General features: G+C 38.3%; 1 protein-coding gene across 2 annotated transcripts in view; it reads left to right on the top strand.

Moving 5' to 3' along the window:
* TNPO3 (transportin 3) overlaps positions 1–18,947 on the top strand; it is an 87,814-nt gene extending 68,867 nt beyond the window's left edge. For both annotated transcript variants that reach the window (XM_046669600.1, XM_046669601.1), the window contains 7 exons: positions 1,460–1,576; positions 2,481–2,575; positions 3,953–4,109; positions 5,522–5,689; positions 8,946–9,058; positions 16,039–16,130; positions 17,787–18,947. In XM_046669600.1, the coding sequence (XP_046525556.1) occupies positions 1,460–1,576; positions 2,481–2,575; positions 3,953–4,109; positions 5,522–5,689; positions 8,946–9,058; positions 16,039–16,099 (711 nt within the window). In that variant the 3' untranslated portion in view covers positions 16,100–16,130; positions 17,787–18,947. The remainder of the gene's footprint in view (positions 1–1,459; positions 1,577–2,480; positions 2,576–3,952; positions 4,110–5,521; positions 5,690–8,945; positions 9,059–16,038; positions 16,131–17,786) is intronic.
* Positions 18,948–20,011: the final 1,064 nt, after the last annotated feature.

Raw genomic sequence — 20,011 nt, 5'->3', positions numbered from 1 at the left:
TTATAACTTAATTTAATGCCCCTTTGCTGTTAGAGGATACCCTCATGACTTTGATACTATTTTTTTAATTCCTGCTAATTAAGTATATGACTAACCTAATAGAGTAGGGTGGCACACTTTAGGAAGTCTGTTCTAAAGTCAGTACATGTGACTAAAATGAAAATTACTTTTAAAAATCTCATAAATCAAAAGTCAGCAAACTATAGCCAATAGGCCTGCCACCTGTTTTGATAAATAAATTTCACTGAGAGCTAGCCATGCTTATTCATTTAAGTATTATCTGTTGGCCATTTTTGTGCTGCTGTGGCAAAGTTGAATAATATTGTATGGTCAGCAAAACCTAAAATTTTTACTCTCTGGCCCTTTAAGAAAAAGTTTACCAGTCCCTGAATTAATCATTCATTAAGTAGAACATATAGTTTTGAGTATACAACACTGAACAGATTTGTAGCTCCCATTTCATATTCAGTCCATGGTGTAGGCTGATAAGAGTCACTCTATCTTTCAGCCCCCATCAAGCTCATAGAGTTGAATTTATGTGATAAGATCAATACATGTGTGTTGTGATGGCATTTTAAATAGACGCCTCTTAATTTTTGGAGGACATTATAGTCAAAATCCTGAGCAAATGGTTTAATTTAAATATATGTATTATGTTAAAATTTTTAGTCTTTTGTGATTCAGATATCTTGATCAGAAATACTGTTTTTTTACTTAAAAGATTAGTGGGGTTTAGGATCAACTCAAAATTTAAACAATTACTTTTGCAATCTTCTCTGAGATGAGGACATTTGATATTTTTGTCCCTGCTATGGCCATATATGCTATTAAAAAAAAGTTATCTTTAATACAAATAAGAGCAACCTTTAGGTGTTGGAGAATTTTAAGTATACTGTGCTAGGGTTTGCAAATATTACACAAGCCTTGGATGATAATAGCTCTTTAATGGCTTCCAACTTGGAGTATTATACAACTCTCTTAGAACATTGTTTTTGGAAGATAAAAGGTCAAAAACTTGAAAGAAATCTAAATAGAGTACTTGAAAATTATAGGGGAATTGAGCCCTATATTTCAAAAAATGTTGCCCAAAAGCTTTACTATGTTGTCTTAAAGAGAAGAAACCAGTGTATCTCTGAATTTCTTCCTCTAGACAGCTTCCTAAGTTGATACTTTTTGAGGTTAAAGAACTGAACTAGGGGCCAGCCCCTTGGCCAAGTGATTGGGCTCATGCACTCTGCTTCGGTGGCCTGGGGTTTCACCAGTTCAGATCCTGGGCGTGGATCTAGCACCGCTCATCAAGCCATGCTGAGGCGATGTCCCATATGCCACAACTAGAAGGACCCACAACTAAAAAATTTACAATTATGTCCTGGGGGGCTTTGGGGAGAAGAGGAAAAATAAAAAAATAAAATGTTTAAAAAAAGAGAAGAATTGAGCTAACTGATTTTTCCCTTTGCAGATGGTGAACGTGTACCATATACATCAGCATTCCTGTTTCCTGTACCTTGGCAGTATCCTTGTGGATGAGTATGGCATGGAAGAGGGCTGTCGGCAGGGACTACTAGACATGCTCCAGGTGTGTTTTCTTTGGGGAGTATAGATGCATCAGGCTTGTAGGGTCTAAAGCCTGGCAGCATGTTCTTCACTATGTCTTTAAATCTGTAGCTTCCTTATGTGTCGTGATCCTCCCTCCTTTCCCCCACCCCCGCACATGTTGATTTCCTAAAAATGGAGATAGAAACTTCCTGGTTGTTCTCTAGACAGGTCTGCTTGGGAGAATGAGAGAGAGACTGACCACACAAATGTAATGGTCATTATAGATATTACTGCCTAATGTATGGTTTCCAGAGATGATAGTTTTTTGGGGGAGTGGGGAGGTGGGCAAATGGATTTCAAATAAAGCATCTCTAAGCTTAAGAATGGTTCTGTTTTTAATTTCTTGCCTGGAACAGCCAATAAACTAATATACTTAGCAGGCATGGTCTTAAGGTAAATAGTAGATATTGGAAAAGCTCCTGATATACTACCTTTTTCCCCCTCCTGGTCACAGAAGGGAAAATATATTAGGGAGTTAAATTATGATGCTCCTTTTCCCAAGATGTCTTTTCCTTTAAAATTGACATTTCATTATTATTATTATCAAAATTTCATCTACTCCCTTAGTGGATTGTACCATATCTAGTACATAAACACAGTCTTTACTTTCAGAAACTTCTAAAACTTTGAGATGACGTCTATCCAGTTTCATCAACTAAAAGCTATACCCTCAACACTTTTTGTAATGTGGACTTCATACTTCAAACTGTCAACTGAGAATGATTTCTGTCTTCCTCTTCTTGATCTGCTTCTGAATCACAGTCTTTCTCTTTTCCCATCTGTGCTTCCCATCTGTTCCCATTGTGTATGTTGTGATATTTAGCAAGTCTGAATGCTGTGGCATTTGTAGACAAGCATTTATTTTAAAATCATTTCTGTTTTAGGCACTGTGCATCCCTACGTTTCAGCTCCTAGAACAGCAGAATGGGCTTCAGAATCACCCTGACACCGTGGATGACCTGTTCAGGCTAGCCACCAGGTCAGTCCTCTGAAGAGCAACCCTTTCTTTTATTGCTCATCCCCATCGCTGCTTAGTCTTGTCACCTAACACTTTACTGTTTCATTCTCTATAAAATGAGGTAAGTGGAGTAGGTAGATTAATGATTCATAACCCAAAGTTAAAAGTTAAATTGTGAACCAGAATATCCGCCTAAGTAAGGAAGAGGAGTTGGAAGGGAGCAGGTGAAAGTAGCTGAGTTCCTATCATGAAGGAGGGAACATGCACAAGACAATAAACAAGCTTGGTAAAAACATTTGACTAGATAATCTCTAGAATCCCTTGTAGTTTCAACTTTTTATGCTTCTATGATGTCATGCTTCACTTCAGCTTTTTCCTTGAGAAGCTTAGCATCCTTTAGATATAATCATATCTCAGAATAAAAAATTCTTAGGATTTTAAGGTTCCTTAGAAGTTATCTGTACTGTACTTTCCAGCTCTAGCCCTAGCCTGCCACCCCACTTATTGCTTAAATTCCCTTGACCAGTAACACTGACATTATTGCCTACCTTTTGAATTCCTTCTTAGTCCCAGCTAAGAAATCAGAACCAAATCAGTTAGTGAACATAAAAGCATTTTTAAAAAGTAAACCATTATTAGGTTATATAATTATATAAGTAACATATATATATTTTATCATTTACAAATGTAAAGTGGTATTGACATGATTATTTCATCTCAGATTGAATATTGAACACTTTTTTTGTTAGTTTTTAGACAAGTTAGAGAAAACCTTTTATTTGACTTGATGTGAGAGAATGATTCGGTGAGCTGTCAACCTGTTTTCCCAGGGTGTGTTACTTGAAAAATTAATCCCTAGAGATGCTCTTTGCACACATGGTTACTTGGTGAAATAAATTAGGAAAAATATTGTATCTTTTTCGAGAAGATTCTCCATGTACATTAAAGGATCTGAGAAACCTTATAGAAAATTGAGTGGAAAGTGTAGAGAGTTTGCATATACCCCCCCCCCCCCCCCCCCCCACACACACCCCTTTCCACAGCCTCCCTCACTATCAACGTCCCCTGCCAGAGTGGTCCATTTGTTAGAATTGAAGAACCTACATTGACACATCATTATCACCTGGAGTCCATAGTTTATATTAGGATTCACTCTTGGTGGTGTACCTTTTGTGAGTTTAGACAAATGTATAATAACATAAATCCAGCACTAGAGTATCATACAGAATAGTTTTACTGCCCTAAAAATCCCCTGTGCTCCATCTATGCATCCCTCTCTCCCCACCTAACCCCTACCAATCACTGGCCTTTTTACTGTCTCCATAGTTTTAACTGTTACCGTGGCTGCTTTTATAGCCTAATTCTGTCGTTTACACCCAGTCTGTCTTTCCACACTAGGTTTATTCAGCGTAGCCCTGTTACCTTGTTGAGGAGCCAAGTGGTCATTCCTATCTTACAGTGGGCTATTGCCTCTACTACCCTGGACCACCGGGATGCCAATTGTAGTGTCATGAGGTTCCTACGAGACCTCATCCACACAGGGGTAGCCAATGATGTAAGTATAAACGTTGTAACTTTTCTGCTTTGCAGCTCATTGTCTTCTCATCTCCCTCATTCTTTAGGGGAAAACCAGTGTCTCCTTATTTTATCTTTATTGATAGGCATATACCATAGAGGATCATTTTCTGACCAAAATATCAACTGTTAGATTTAAGATCAACCTAAGTGCTGTAAGCTGTGTGAAACAGTCTAAAATTGTCTCTTCCATTTGGTGTCTAGTTGAAGAGATAAACAGGTATAGAGAGTTGTTAAATAACAACAAGAAGTCAGTATTTGATTGTCAGATGAGTGATAAAAGTAATGATTGCTATAAGAGAGAAAGCTCTTTGGAAAGAAATAGGTTGGGATAACTTTCTGAAAGAGGAGGGACCTCAATAAAGCCATAGATATAGGTAGAGTTTGGATGGATTGGAGAGGGGAGGATAGTCTAAATTGGGTGTAAATCATGATCAGAGAAAGACAGGCATAACACTAACCATGTTAGTAGACAGTTAAGAGACATGTTTGGCTGGAGTAGTGAAGTGGTTCACAAAATTTTCAAAGGTAGATTTGGCTAGATGTAAAGGTAAGGGAGAGCAGTGAAGAAGTAAGCAAGTATGTGAATATGCTAATTATTTAGGAAGTTTGGTGGTAAAAGAGAAAAAAATAACTAGAAGTGAAAAGCAGATTAAAAAAAGTTATTGTTTCAAGATATTAGAAATTATGTGTATTCAAAAACTATAAGAAATCTTTTAATCTTTTGATGAAAAGATTAGATATCTGATAGAAGTCTTCAATTCTTTTTTCAGTTGGTTTTAAAAAAGGAAATAGGGACATTTTAAATTATTTTTCACAGAAACAAAAAAAGGTTAAGAAAATTGATACCCTTATTCTTTAACCATTGTTTCTCATCTTTTTTTTTGAGATTGGCCCTGAGCTAACATCTGTTGCCAATCTTCTTCTTTTTTTTTTCCTTCTTCTCCCCAAAGCCCCCCGCTATATAGTTGTATATTCTAGTTGTAAGTGCCTCTGGTTGTTCCATGTGGGACGCCGCCTCAGCGTGGCCTGATGAGCAGTGCCATGTCTGCGCCCAGGATCTGAACTAGAGAAACCCTGGGCCACCGAACCCGAGTGCACAAACTTAACCATTCGGTCACAGTGCCAGCTCCAAACCATTGTTCTCTTCTGTCCTCTATTCATGAAGAATCTAAGGATTAAGGTTAATCTCAGCTGAAACCCATGCCCATTTTCTTGATGCTAACTCAGTATTTTCTTCCTAACGACAAAATATTTAGTGCACTTTGTGAATCCAGCTGTTAGATATACTTCTTCCCTGGGAAAAAGAAATTGCTAGACTAAAGAGGAAAGAGTACTTGGTCTTTGGAAAGTTGAAATTAAGAACTTATCTCTTGCTCTTGTTTTTTATAGCACGAAGAAGACTTTGAATTACGGAAAGAACTGATTGGACAGGTGATGAACCAGCTTGGACAGCAACTCGTAAGCCAGCTGCTCCACACATGCTGCTTCTGTCTCCCCCCTTATACCCTACCAGATGTGGCCGAAGTGCTCTGGGAGATTATGCAGGTTGACAGACCGGTAAGATTATTTTCTTAAGGAACCCATTCTCATGGTCCTAAACTTTGGGTCTTGAGGCCGACTAGGACTTGGAAACCAGCCTTTTTTTGTGTTCTTGGAACCTAATTTAGGCATATTGCTAATAAGTTTGAGTGTTAGATGAAGGGGCCTATTAAAAACCAGTAATTTATTATTGGGTACTTGAAAGCATGTTTGTGTCACTGTAGTAGGGTTTATTTATTACCAGAAGTGAATACTAAATACTGAATTCAGCTGTGTGGCTGGTCAGTGAGAAATTTGTTCACTTATGCCCATATATCAGTTATATAGTTACAGGTTATTCAAGAAGTGTTCATGCACTTCAAGCTCCTTAGATAGTACTGTTTGGTACCTTGATAATAAATCTAGCCAGAGCTTTGGGAGGCATATAAGTATAAAACTAGCCCATAAGATATACTTGGATTTGTTTCCCGTTTGGGTTTATTTGCATCCTATTGTAGTTCTTGATCCAGGTCCTTTATCACTTGAGCATGGAAATTTTTTTAGTCTATCCATAGTGTCCAAGTAATTCAGTACTGGGCCACATGATCATAAATCAGGTTACGTGTTCTGCATGAAACTTTGGAGCAAAGTGGTAAGGTATAATATAGCCTGTAAATTGTTTTAAAAACAGGATTTATAATTTTTAATATTAATATAAAAGCAGTTCAGAAAAGTGCACAGTTGGACCTAGTTAAAGTGAGCTATCTTCTAGAACCACAGAGAAATCCAGACACATAAGTATCTTATAACTTTTAAGTCCATGTACATTTTCCTGTTGCCTCCTGCTTTATATCATTGATGGCAGTTCTTAGCCTCAATTTCAGTAGTTTCACAAGTGAGAGTACACTGTTACCATTAGACTGTAATATTACTGAGCTAAAAGTTCTGCCTAGTTTTGGATTTGAGTTTATCTCAAAAATTCAGTGATTAATGTATATTGTCTTAGTGGGCATATGCTTTACTGGATCTTTGGCTCAGACAGATGAAAAATGATCACATGTAGGGCAGATGCTTGATAGATTTCTAACATTTTCTTTAGGCTTATACTTCAGAAACAGCCACATGAACTTTAATTCTTACTTATCAAGCTCTGTGAGGCTCCTGTGTAACTTACAGTTTCATCAGATAGCTCTATATTTCGTCCATATAAGCTCACGTGCTTCAGGAATGAATAGTGCCTAGTTCCCATTGCTGGTTGTTCAGTACATGTGTTCCATTTCAATCTAATAGTGTAGTATTTTTGTGTTTTCCTAAAGAAAGTACTCTGAGCCCCTGGGGACCAACAAGTTTATTCCAAAAGTTCTTGAAACGAGAAGTAAAATTTCTGTACTCTTTCCCTTTTGTACAAATGCACTTGGCTCCCAGATAATAAAAGACTTATTAGGCAAATTTAACTTTACAAAAGCATTCTTGATTTGTCAACATACGGTTAAGTGCTAACAGAGGAAGAAAATGAAAACTGCAAGTTTGGATAGGAACAGAAACCAGGTAGCCATGTGCTCTTAGGAGTTTACTATATATCCACTGCCAAGTAATTTAAAGTGATTGTTTTCTATAAACATCAACTTACAACTGAGTTTTTGTAAAGGAACTCTTACCTAAATTTGGGTTGTCTATATCCTATAAACCAATTGAGATTGTATGTGAGAATATAAGTCCAAAGAAAATTCACATTCTTGAGCACTTTCTTTTTTTTTTTTAAGATTTTTTTTTTATTTTTCCTTTTTCTCCCAAAGCCCCCCAGTACATAGTTGTGTATTTTCAGTTGTGGATCATTGTAGTTGTGGCATGTGGGATGCCGCCTCAGCATGGCTTGATGAGCGGTGCCATGTTCGCGCCCAGGACTTGAACTGGCGAAACCCTGGGCTGCCGAAGCAGAACACGCGAACTTAACCACTCGGCCATGGGGCCGGCCCCTCTTGAGCACTTCCTTAATCATAGTGTTTTCAAAGTTCAACACACAAATCCTTCAACAGAAGATGGCATAGCAGCTTTGTCTCTTTACTTGAGTAAAACAATTAAAACCCTTTCCTCTGTTTCCTCCCTTTGTTGGATACCTATCTGTAGCAAATTTATTCAGTGTTTTCAACCAAATTTCATAGATACCTTTACTGGAAGGTAAGGATCACTATGTGCTAGGTAATTAGTTTCTGCCTTTTAGTTTAGTTCTTATTGTTTTTGTTTTGGGGGATACTATAGTTAACTCATGGGCCATTTTTGGATGCCAAGACTTTGTCAATTAAGGGTGCTTTCTGAATCTTTTGCCCCTGCTGGTTTTTGTGTTGAGTGGAGTGCTGTATTCTTTTGGGGTAACATTTGCAGAATTAACATTTTTAAGCAATTATAGTGGAATATTTACTTTTGCTCTGGTCTATTATGATCATAAATTAACATAATGGGAAAATACATAATGTAAAAAATTTAGGTATGAAAAAGTTGTTTTACAGCTGAAAAATATCCTATTTAAGAAAGGCATGAAGAAAAATTAGAGCTGACTCAAAGAACAATTCAATTGAAGAGAACTCAGAGGAAGTCTCTGGAATTTTGATTTTTAGTTTGAAGAGGAAGAGGAAGTAAGAGGGGGTGGGGGCAAACAGGTTTTGTGTGTATGAAAGGTATAAAGAGACTATGCTCAGATGTAAACAAATTCTCTTAAATAGCAACAAGAGTAAGCAGCAAAAGAATTTTCTAACCTAAACAACAGGCAGCTATCACAAAGGAACTGACTGGATGTGACTTCTGCTGAGAGAGATGACCTTAAAATCCTTAAGATTCTGGATTCGTATTACATATATACTTTTTGACATGTTTACTTGCTATACTTTTTGTCCCTGCTCTTTCTGGTACCTGAACCTTTGCTTTGGATTGCCTTCAATCTTTCCACTCAAGAGTTTTCTGGCAGCTGTTTAATTTTTAAAATATTACATAAGTTTAATGACAGGAACAGAACAATATCCTCATCCAGAAGAGACATCACTTTCATGGTAGAAGGGCTCTGTCTGAAATGATGACTGCTGCCCCTTTGAGGGGAAGTCTCGGCATGCCTTTGTAGACTATTCCAATCCCCAGAAGGTTAGAAGGCCTAAAGATAGTACTTTTGTTCATTCCTTTACTTGCTTCCAAGTTTGGGAAAGCTAATGCTACTATGGAAAACCTTGTGGGTTTTGTTATTACCTGTAGAGTCCCATTTGAGTAAGCCCTGTCTAAAACTCTTACTCTCTTCTTCTCTGTACAGACTTTTTGTCGCTGGTTAGAGAATTCTTTGAAAGGTTTGCCAAAGGAGACAACCGTGGGAGCCGTCACAGTGACACACAAACAACTTACAGACTTCCACAAACAAGTCACTAGGTGAGTGATGCTGGGGTTTTTTTAAAGGAGTGTGAATAGCAACTGGGGTGTATAGAAAAAATATAGCTTTGTTTCTTATGTCGTCTTAGTTACAGATCTACCCAGGAGTACGTTTCTTGTATGCCTTTGTAAATTTGCAGTGTAGCGTCTGTTTAGCCTTGAGTTGTACAAATTGGCATTGGAAACCAATCTGGGGGAACATGTTGCTATGCTATATATGTGTGCGTCAGTTTTATTGTACATAGTATTAACTAGTATAAGATCTTAATGGGTAAGTGGAAGTATTATTTCTTCCACAAGAGAAGTGCACTGAGCAACCCACTACCCTTCAGGAGATCTGTCTTTATCTTTTTGAAGTCCTCAGTTCCCATCCATATTCAGAGGTCAAGAATGCAGGTGCCTGAATAGGTGAAACATTGGTTGTAAAATGTTATAGAGTAATATAGACTACAGTGAATTGAAAAATTTTTGCTATGCATAAAGATACTCATTCTAATTTCATGCAGCCCAAATCAAAAACCTCTCTGGGATGCATTAGGTCCATTGAGCCAGTTGCTTACAGCTTAGTTAGAATGTTAAGTGTACATGAGTGGTTTTTTTACTGTGAACATAAGAAACATTTTAAATATAGCTAAATAGTCTTCCTAATTACTATTTTATAGCTATAAAAATGTTGCTTGATTTTCTTATAGTGCCTCTGTTAGCAGACATTTAGATTATATTCATTTTTTCAGTATTACAGATAATATTAAAAGTCCAGCTTTTCCCTTCTCTTGACTATTTTCCTTAAAATGCAGTCACTGGATCAAAGGTTATAAGACTTTTATGGTCCTTGATAGTATTAACAACAGCAGCTTAAATTGGATTTTGTAACTGGATGTTACCTTTCCCTGATATTCCTTTTTACATCTAGAGTCTTTAGAATTTTGACTAAATTTTAGGCAATGGCTTATTATATTCATGCAGTTGTCGAACGATTTATGAGTGTTGCAGCAAGGTTGGTAATAGTGAAAAAACTGGAAATATTATAATTGTCCATCAGTAGAGAATAGTTAAATAATTATGTCTATACTAGTAAATATCCACTAAAAAAGAAGAAGGAAAAAGGTGCATGTGATGGTATAGAAAAATATATAAGATATTATAAAAGTAAAAATAACAGTATCTTATAACCCAACTTGCACTTAAATTTTTTTTATTTTTTATTTTTTGCTGGGAAAGATTCTCCCTGAGCTAACATCTGTTGCCAATCTTTCTCTTTTTCCCCCTCCCCAAAGCCCCAGTTCATAGTTGTAGTTGTAAATCCTTCTATTTCTTGTATGTGAGCCATCGCCACAGCATGGCTACTGACAGACGAGTGGTGTGGTTCCGTGCCTGGGAATTGAACCCAGCCTGCCAAAGCAGAGCATGCTGAACTTTAACCACTAGGCCATCAGGGCTGGCTCTCTTTTATTTTTAATTGTGATAAATAACACACAAAATTATTGTCTTCACCATTTTTAGGTGTACTATTCAGTAGTGCTAAGTGCGTTAACATTGTCACGCAATCTCCAGATCCTTTTTCATCTTGCAAAACTGAAACTATAGTATTAAACAACTCCCCATTCCCCTACCCTCTAGATCCTGGCCACTATCATTCTACTTTCTATGAGTTTGACTACTCTGGATACCTCACATAAGTGAAATCCTACTATATTTGTTCTTTTGTGACTTGCTTAGCATAATGTCCTTAAGGTTCATCCATGTTGTAGCATGTATCAGAATTGTCTTCCTTTTTAAGGCTGAATTCCATCGTATATATATATACCATCTTTTATTTATCTACTCATCTGTTGATGGACATTTGGGTTGCTTCCACTTCCTGGCTATTGTGACTCATGCTGCTGTGAACATGAGTGTACAAATATCTCTTCAAGACCCTGCTTTCAGTTCTTTTGGATATATACCCGGAAGTAGCATTGCTGGCAATTCTATGTTTAATTTTTTGAGGAACCTCCATACTGTTTTCCATAGCAACTGTACCATTTTACCTTCCCACCAACATAGGATTCTAATTTCTCCATATCTGTTTGTACTTTTGTTGCCCGTGCTTTTGGTGTCATATCCAAGAAATCATTACCGATTCTAATATCGTGAAGCTTTTCTCCTGGTTTCTTCTAAGAGTGTTATAGTTTTAGGTTTTACGTTTAGGTCTTTGATCCATTTTGAGTTATTTTTGTATATGGTGTATGTTAAGGGTCTAAATTCATTCTTTTGCATGTGGATATCCAATTTTCCCAGCACTGTCCTTTTCCCTGTTGAATGGTCTTGACACCCTTACTGAAAATCATTTGACCATATGTATACAAGAGATTTGTTTCTGAGCTCTCTATTCCGTTGGGCTGTGTGTCAGTCTTTATGTCAGTACCATATTGTTTTGATTACTATGGTTTTGTAATAAGTTTTGAAGTTGGGAAGTGGTGAGACCTCCAACTTTGTTCTTTTTCAAGGTTATTTTGGCTATTTGAGGTCCCTTGAGATTCTATATGAATTTTAGGATAGATTTTTCTTTTTCCACAAAAAATGTCTTTGGGACTTTTGATCAGGATTGCACTGACTCTGTGGGTCACTGTGGATAGTACTGACATCTTAGTATGAAGTCTTCCACCCCATCAGCATGAGATGTCTTTCCATTTGTTGGTGTCTTTAATTTCTTTTAGCAATGTTTTGTAATTTAAATATTTTATTCTTTTTGATGCTATTGTAAAAGAACCAACTTGCACTTTTAAAAGCTGTTTCATTATATATGTTGTATATATACAGGCTACTTTATGCATAGTAAATTTCTAGAAAGGTATACAACTAGGACCAGGATGGGAGGAGAGGGAGACTTTAACTTTTCATTTCATAACCTTCTGTACTATTTGCATTTTTTTCATGAGCATGTGGTATACTTTTATAATTAAAACCAGACCTAGTTTTTAAAAGGGAGAGAAATTAAATTTTAGGCAATGGTACAAGAGCTAATCATCTTCTCTGAAAATTGATTTCTTAATGTCACCTTCCAAAATGATTTACTTTCTCATCTCTTGGAGTATCTGTAATAATTTTGTTAATGTTAAATTCCCATACCTTTGAGTGCTGTTCTTTTGTAGCTTACTAAGTGGCTTTAACTTCATGCCCCAGAAGTAATTGACTTTTGGCTGTAGATCAGTGACATGCATGACTGAAGAATAGCATATGACTGGCTTTGTAACACGTTTTGCTGGAAGAGGGGATTTCCCTTCTACCAGGTAGGCATATATTGACTGGGATGACCTTACAAAATTATTTCTTTTTGCTATGAATCTTCCCAGTAGAAGTAGTGTTCCGCCTACAAGCTCTCTCAGGGGAAAGAATTCTAACAGTTACTTCTCTCTGCTTCTGTTTTGCTCTCTTCCATCTAGTGGTTGGTCAGTAGTAGCGCAGGATCATATTGGCTGTAATTTCCTTAGAGAAAATGGGCAGCTAGGGAGAACCCTCAAAGGACTGGGCTTAGAGTCAAGGATGTTGGTTTGAATCTTGCCTCTCACTGACTGTTACTTTGAACTTCAGCTTATTCATCTGTAAAATAGGGTTAATAATACCTATCTCAGGGTTATTATGAGATACCATGTGGAAATCTAAAGATCTGGCACGTAGCAGGTGATCAGTGAATGTTAACTTTCTCGTTGGAAAAGAACCTGTCAGAATGTCATTATGTACTTGCAAAACTAGCTGGAGCGTGTCTCCTGTCAGCTCTAAGGCAACCACCCACACATTCTGGAATAAGTCTCCAACAAGCCCATATTCCCTCATCCAGGCTGATATATGACAGGTAGAATAGAGTAAATCTGAACTAAAAGTCATGGACTTTCCCTAATTTAAGGAAAATCTTGGGTCAAGGAAAAGGAATCCAAATAATGTAGTGCTGTGAACAGAAATATCTGTGATCTTTCCCTGTGATATGGGAAAATATAGTACACTACCACCCTGACCTACTTGATCTCTCATTGCTAGACAAGTTCTGCAGCTCCTCCTGTATAGCAGGCTGTGACATAATGGAGGGACGTGAACAGAAGTAAGAGGTAATGTTGAGGTGCTAGAGAAAGGGCTTGAGATTGCTCACCTCCTCTTAGTAATTCTCTTTCTTTAGTATGCATGTTGCCCGTGAACTTTCTGTTCCGTGCATGACTCAGTCTCCCTTTTGGTTTTAAGGTCCTATAACTCCTGCCTCAACATGCTGCTTTGTTTGCCATCATAACAGGGAGGTTGAACTGGTTCTGTTTCACTTCAGCAAGTCCAAGCCTGTTTTTCAAATGGTACTGGTAATTAATTAATTCCCTAGTATTTTAGTTGGTCAGCTTGAAGAAACCTGGGATTTTTCATTCTAAAATACCATTCTTGCTTTCTAAACACTACTAATTAGGATTAGAAGAAATTCTACCCTCGTTTCCCATTTCTCTATCCTGGTGTTTATTTTGTGACCCTTATCACTTGCATAAGGATCTCAAGGTCAGAAGATATTGAACGATATAGGAGGCATTGACACCAGAATTAGAGGCTATTATGGGGGTGTCTTCTTGCTCAAGTCATTAGTTGGAGCTTGGTTACTCTCCATTATCTACCAGAACATCCAGATGAAAATGGTCATATTTCTCAGCACACTCCTAGGATTACAGGTCTTGAGGGATAGTGACCATAAAAGTTTTCAGAAGTGTGGTGAAAGGATTGGGATTGTGAGACTGAAGCCAGAAAATAGAACCTAGCAAAATAGTGGCAGTTTAAAATAAATAAATAAATAACATGAAAAACTAGGAAATATTAAATGCCAGAGCGACTGAGACAGAAAACAGAAAATAGTTATAGCTTTTAAGGAGGTTTTTTTAAAATCCATTTCTTTGGGCTTAATCACTGTGGACACTTACATTAAACATTTGGCTGAAGCTCTTGACAGCAAAGCACTTGCTGACAAGATTGAGAGCAGAAGCTGAGCTGACTGGAGACACTGTGGCCTGTGCCTCGTTTCACCGTCACACCACAGTTCTCCTGTACTTGCATTTTGGTTTCAGTACGTTTTCTCATGGGTCTCAAAAGAGGCTAAGGATGGAGTTATCATTTCTCTTCCAGATTAAACCAAGATCTCTGGTAGAAGGGTAGAATTTAAAACATGTAAGGAGGGGGCCAGCCCGGTGGCGCAGCGGTTAAGTTTGCACGTTCCGCTTCTCGGTGGCCCGAGATTCACCAGTTTGAATCCCGGGTCAGACATGGCACCGCTTGGCAAAAGCCATGCTGTGGTAGGCGTTCCACCTATAAAGTAGAGGAAGATGGGCATGGATGTTAGCTAAGGGCCAGTCTTTCTCAGCAAAAAGAGGAGGATTGGCAGCAGATGTTAGCTCAGGGCTATCTTCCTCAAAATAAATAAATAAAACATGTAAGGCATTAGGATAGCAAAAGAATTTTGAGTCTTCAGCACTATCCTAAGTTTAACTGTTTCTTATTGTCTTAGTTGCTTATAACATACCACACAGAGGCTTCTCTTGGATTAGTGTCTTACTCCTTCGTGACATTGGGAACATGAGTGATAGGGGCTCAGTCACCCGGGCTGCCTCCTTATCAGTCAGTATTGATTTGGAAATAGACTGAGAAATGTAGTGCTTTCATTAAAGTATTTTGAATTCACAAAGAGCAAATGGCAGAATTCCAATAAAACCAGACAACTTTCCTCATTTTTATTATATTTTAAGGATGGAGAGAGACTAGAAGGAAGTTGCTAGAATATCCTGTTGAATCAAGTCCTGGAGTCTAAATCAAAGTTCTTAATGATGTTTCAGACCTTATAATAGGTGGGGAAATCCAGATGTGGGCACTTAAGGAAATAGCTCTCATTTCACCTTCTTTTCTGTTGGATCACTATTAGCAGTTTCCTCCTCTTGTGTTTAACTGTTACAAGGAGAGAGCGCTTTCTTCTAACATTGAATCCTAAGCTGTAGGCTGTGGTCCTTGAGTTTTTCTGAGGCAAAGAGAAGACCATGGAAGAGTGAGCATATTAGGAAGTAGTTCCTTTTCCACTGTTTTTGGCTTAGCCTCATGTTCAGTTACCAAAAACAGTTATGAAGACTGACACAAAAGAATGAAGCTGGCATCAACTAGTTTCTTGGTGGCAGTTTTGGACAAAGGAGACCTTTTGAAAAAATAGGATCAGATGAATATTGGGTTATTCATACGACCTAGGCATCTCAGTGCTTGCCTGAGGACCAAGTCCTGCTTCCTCCTCCTCCCTTTCTACATGCCTTAACCCTTTCCTCTCTCCTCTCCCTCCTTCCACAGGAGGAAACCTTGAGCAGGCCTGTTCACCTAGAAAATCGATAACTGATACAGACTTAGTTGCTGAACTGGGCTTTGTAAACAGAATTTGCCTTTGGAAGAGAATGAGGAAACCAGGGCACCTAGTTAGCTTAGCTTGTAGAGTTAAAACTGTCAGCCTTTGGAGAATGTACTTGCTTTTTTACTTGGGGGTTCTGGCTTTCTTGTAGTTATGTCAAGGACTTCAACCAAGTGTTGTTATTGTTGTAGCAGCCTACATTTGTTGAATATTGTTTTGTTTACTGCTCTGTTATCTGAAGCACTTTACGTATATGAACTGATTTAATCCTCAAAACTTTATGAGGTAGGTTAATAGATTAGGACATTGAGGCAGATTGTTAACTTGCCCAAAGACACAGACAAGCCAAGATTCAAACCTAGGTAGTTTTTCTCCAGAGCCCACTCTTTAAGGACCACACAACTTATAATTATTCTCATGTAAATAGTTAATATTTACCCTTGAGTTATAGAAAGATCAGAGCAGAGTCAAGAGATGATGGAGAGAGCTCCCAGCAGAGCTGGGACGGTTCTGGGTGCGCCTCTATGTTGCAGCTGCTTCTCAGTGTATTATGCATCTTTCTTATCAGTCAGGGTCCAACCTGTCTTGTCTTTTCTAGTGCTGAGGAATGTAAACAAGTTTGCTGGGCCTTGCGAGACTTCACCAGGTTGTTTCGATAGCTCACACTCCTGCACTGTGCCTGTCACCCAGGTGAGTGTTACGTAGTTCCCAGCTTTTCCCCTGGCTGTTGTGAGTACCTGGGGCTGGGTATAGGTTTTAATGTCCATCATGAAACTAGTACTACAGCTAGAGTCAGGGAAGGACTTAATAGTTTAATGCTGTTGAACAGCTCGGAAATGCAAGGCCCTGATTTTCTTGGGCCAAGGTAGCCAGAAAATCATCAGCTTCCTTTGGATGCCATTTTTACCCCCATAAGAAAGTTGCTATTGCAGACTATCTCAAAAAAAAATTCCTCCCCATTTCCCTTTACAGACGCTTCTAGGATGGTAAGTGTGTATGGTAACAAACAAGTCTTTTTTAACCTGGCTATTAGTATGATGAAAATGAGGCTGACCTAAAGTTGACCATGATACATAGCACCATTCTCCTAAAACCAGCCTTTCAGATTTAATGAACAAAGATGCTTATTCTTAGTACTTTTACAATTTGAACACTGAAATGCCAGGTTTTGACTGAGGCAGGAGATACAGAAAAAGGAGCTAGCATCTTTGTCTAGCTCCTGATTATCAGTTTTCTCCATGTGCTTCCTGTCTCCTGATGCTGAAGCAGAAGCTTTGTTGGGGCAAGAAAGGATTGGGATGTGGGTGCCAGTTTTTTGACTGAAAGAAGAAAGACAGTTCTCCTCTAAGCCCATCTTTTGACGTCGTAAGCAGAATTTATTCTCCCAGGAGGCAGTTCTCAATGAATGTGCAGCGTTCTCACTGATGTTTCTGTGATTAAACGCATTAGTAGGTGAAGGTGCTGTTCAGCAGGGCCTCTCCACACCAGAAATTATTTCTAAACTTTAGTTCTTTAGTGAGTAGTGATAATATTTGGGATCCTTAGGTTTTGCAGTATCTGTAATACACATTGACACACACAGGCTTGTGGACAACTCTGGGTGTTCACAGCTAACATTTGTGGAGCCCTTACTGTGTGTCAGGTACTGTTCTAAGTGCTTTATATGTATTAACTAAGATAATCCTCATACAGTTCTCTGGGTCAGTTACTATTATTATTCTGAGTTAATTATATTATTATTAGTTACTATTATAATTATACTAATAGTATAAATAATATTATTTTACAAATGAGGAAATTGAGATTCCAAGATGTTAAACAATTTGCTAGATGTTACAGTCAGTAATTGATAGAGCCACAATTCAAGTATAGACATTCTAGTGCCAGTCCTCACTTTTAACCCTTCTTCTTAATGCTTTCATGTAGTAACCCTTTCCACAGAGTCTAAATCAGTGGTTTTTAAACTTTTGTTAGCAGGCAAAGCCTTCCTTCAAAATAAAGTCTTACCTCCAACTCTAATACTGAACCAGACTGAGGTGAAAATTTTCGGGTTGGTTTGGAGTGGGTGGCCTCTGCCTGCTGGCTCTCCATTGATGTTTCATCCCTGGTTCCCACAGCACACTCAGAATTGGAAAAGAACTGCAGACATTATTTCATTAACGCAGTAGCTCCCTTGAAATCACAAATAAAAAACCCAACTTCTTCCTTTTTGTACTGAGTTCTTGTGGCAGAGGCCAGAATGAGCTACCTGTGCAAGTATAGAAACTTCTGTCTTGAGGTTGACTTCATAAAATGCTCACTATCTCCTGGACCACACTTATTGACTCTCTTTTCTCTTTTTGTCAGGAATGTCTTTTTAAATTAGAAGACAGGAAGAAAACAAAAACCAGACTGTGTCCCACAATCAGAAAACTCCATTGTGGCAGAGGGGCCTTCACCGCCACCAGGGCGTCCCGCCAGACAGGGAGAGACTCCAGCCTTCCGAGGCCATCCTGAGGAGTTCCTGTTTGGGGTGTGAGGGAAAATCAGCGCGGTTTAAAAAAAAGATGGCTGTGGCCTATCCGGCGTGGTGGGAGGGGAGCTGGTTTCCTGGTGAACTTGTTTTGAAAAGGAAAAATAATTTTAAGGAAATAAAAAAGGAAAACTAAACTGAAACCAGAACTGAAACGTTCGCCTGGTAGCAAACGACACACACGCATACATACATGTACCTACACACACATGCTAACATGCATGTGCACACAAAAGTAAAAGAAACTTTCTGTGAAATGAAAAACATTTACTTAGGGAAAATGGGAATTCACATGAGTTAAATAGCTAAAGAAAAGGGTCGAGATCATCTCTCAAGGTTTTCTGTTGTTTGTCCTCTGTTTTTCTCTCCCACCTCCCTTCCCTTTCTCCCTCCTCTTTTAATGAAAGTGATTAGAAATTTCTCCCACTCAACTATTTCTTCCCACCTTTAGAGTTGTTCAGACAAGGAGGAGTAAGCAAGGAGCCTGCTCTGTTTTCTATCATGATCACATCAGTGATAATAGGACCTGCCAGGGCCAAAATTCATGTATATCCCACCCCTGACCCTAGTCTGTCTCTAAATCTACTTCCAATCCATGTTGGGTTGTCATCAGCCTTGGAGAGAAGAGCCAAAATTGGGGTGAGTGGGATATAAATGTATATTCTAAGTTTTAGGTTTTTTTAAGATTTTTTTTTCTTTTTTAATTAATTTTTCACCCACAGACATGAGAGAGAAAAAAGGCAGTGGGAATATAGAAGAAAGTGTTTACAGGGCTAACTGTATTTTACTAAGAAATGTGGAAATTATTTGACTCCATGGGGGGTGAGGCGGGAGAGGGAAGACCAAAGCAGATCTTACTGTTTTAAAGGAGTTGCAACCCTGCCCAGGCGTTAGGTATGAGGGCACTGTTCTGTCTGGTGTTGTAGCCATCTCAAGAACAAATCCACAGCAACAAAAAAAGAAAAGAAAAAAACCAATAAATTTTAAAAATGTAATCAGTGTTTGTTTTTACTTCCTTTCACTGCCTCACAGCTCTGAAATAGTACAGCTAGACCACCCATGTTAGCTGTCTTAGTTGTTATCTAATAGACGTCTAGGTACGGAGTTTAAAAGGCAGGCCCCTGCCCTTAATGTCACAGACCCTTCATATTTCAGGGCAGTGGCTCATTCTTCTAGTTCACCCTTAAACTTCTTGTTCTTCTAATTCACCCTAAAACTCTTCATGCTACATTTTATCCTTTCATGTAGCCTCAATGGGAAAGAGAATTGGTCACTTGGGCGTGTTAAACAAATGTGGCATATTCTTTCCACAGTGGCCACTCAAGTAGATTGATTGTTTCCTAACCTACTGAGTATTTGGTCTTTTAAAAAGAAAAGCCTATATTGAAATATAATTGACATACAATAAGCTGCACATATTTAAGGTAATACGAGTAGCTTTGACATAGAATTCACCCATGAAACTATTAACACATGCAAGATAGTGAACATATCCTTTACTCCCAAAAGATTCCTCGTGCCTCTTCCCATCCTCCACTATGCCCAAGCAACAGCAGATCTGCTGTCGCTGTAGATTAGTTTGCATTTTCTTAAGTTTTATAAAAATGGGGTCAGACAGTATGTTATAGTAATTGGGCTTTGAGCTAATTAACCTTGGCTACAGAGCTGCATCTAGTATTTGCAGTCAGTGAAACAAAGCTTCCTGCATGACATCAGTGGTACTCAGTTTTACTCCATAAAGGGGCATTATTAGAAGGGGAGAAAAAAACTTGGATGTGAAACAGCATTTGGAGTGAGATTATCAAATTTTGGGGATCAGCACATTACCCCAGCTGTCCCTCTCATTTTCTAGTTAAACAATAAAATTTTGAAGCCTAGTCCAACCTGAGGTCCTTTCAACACCTAGTTGACTTGGCTCTGCTTAAGGAATCTGGCTTTTCTCACAGAAAGTTGTGTCTGAGATTGACAGGTGGAAGGCTTCCTACAACTCTTTCCAGCTCCTGAAAATAGCATGTGGAATGCATATCCTAGTTCATATCAAGAACAGCCTCTCTACAGC

This window comes from Equus quagga, chromosome 8 (genome assembly GCF_021613505.1).
Source record: "Equus quagga isolate Etosha38 chromosome 8, UCLA_HA_Equagga_1.0, whole genome shotgun sequence".
Classification (NCBI taxonomy): Eukaryota; Metazoa; Chordata; class Mammalia; order Perissodactyla; family Equidae; genus Equus; species Equus quagga.
This window is presented reverse-complemented; position numbering and strand designations above follow the sequence as displayed.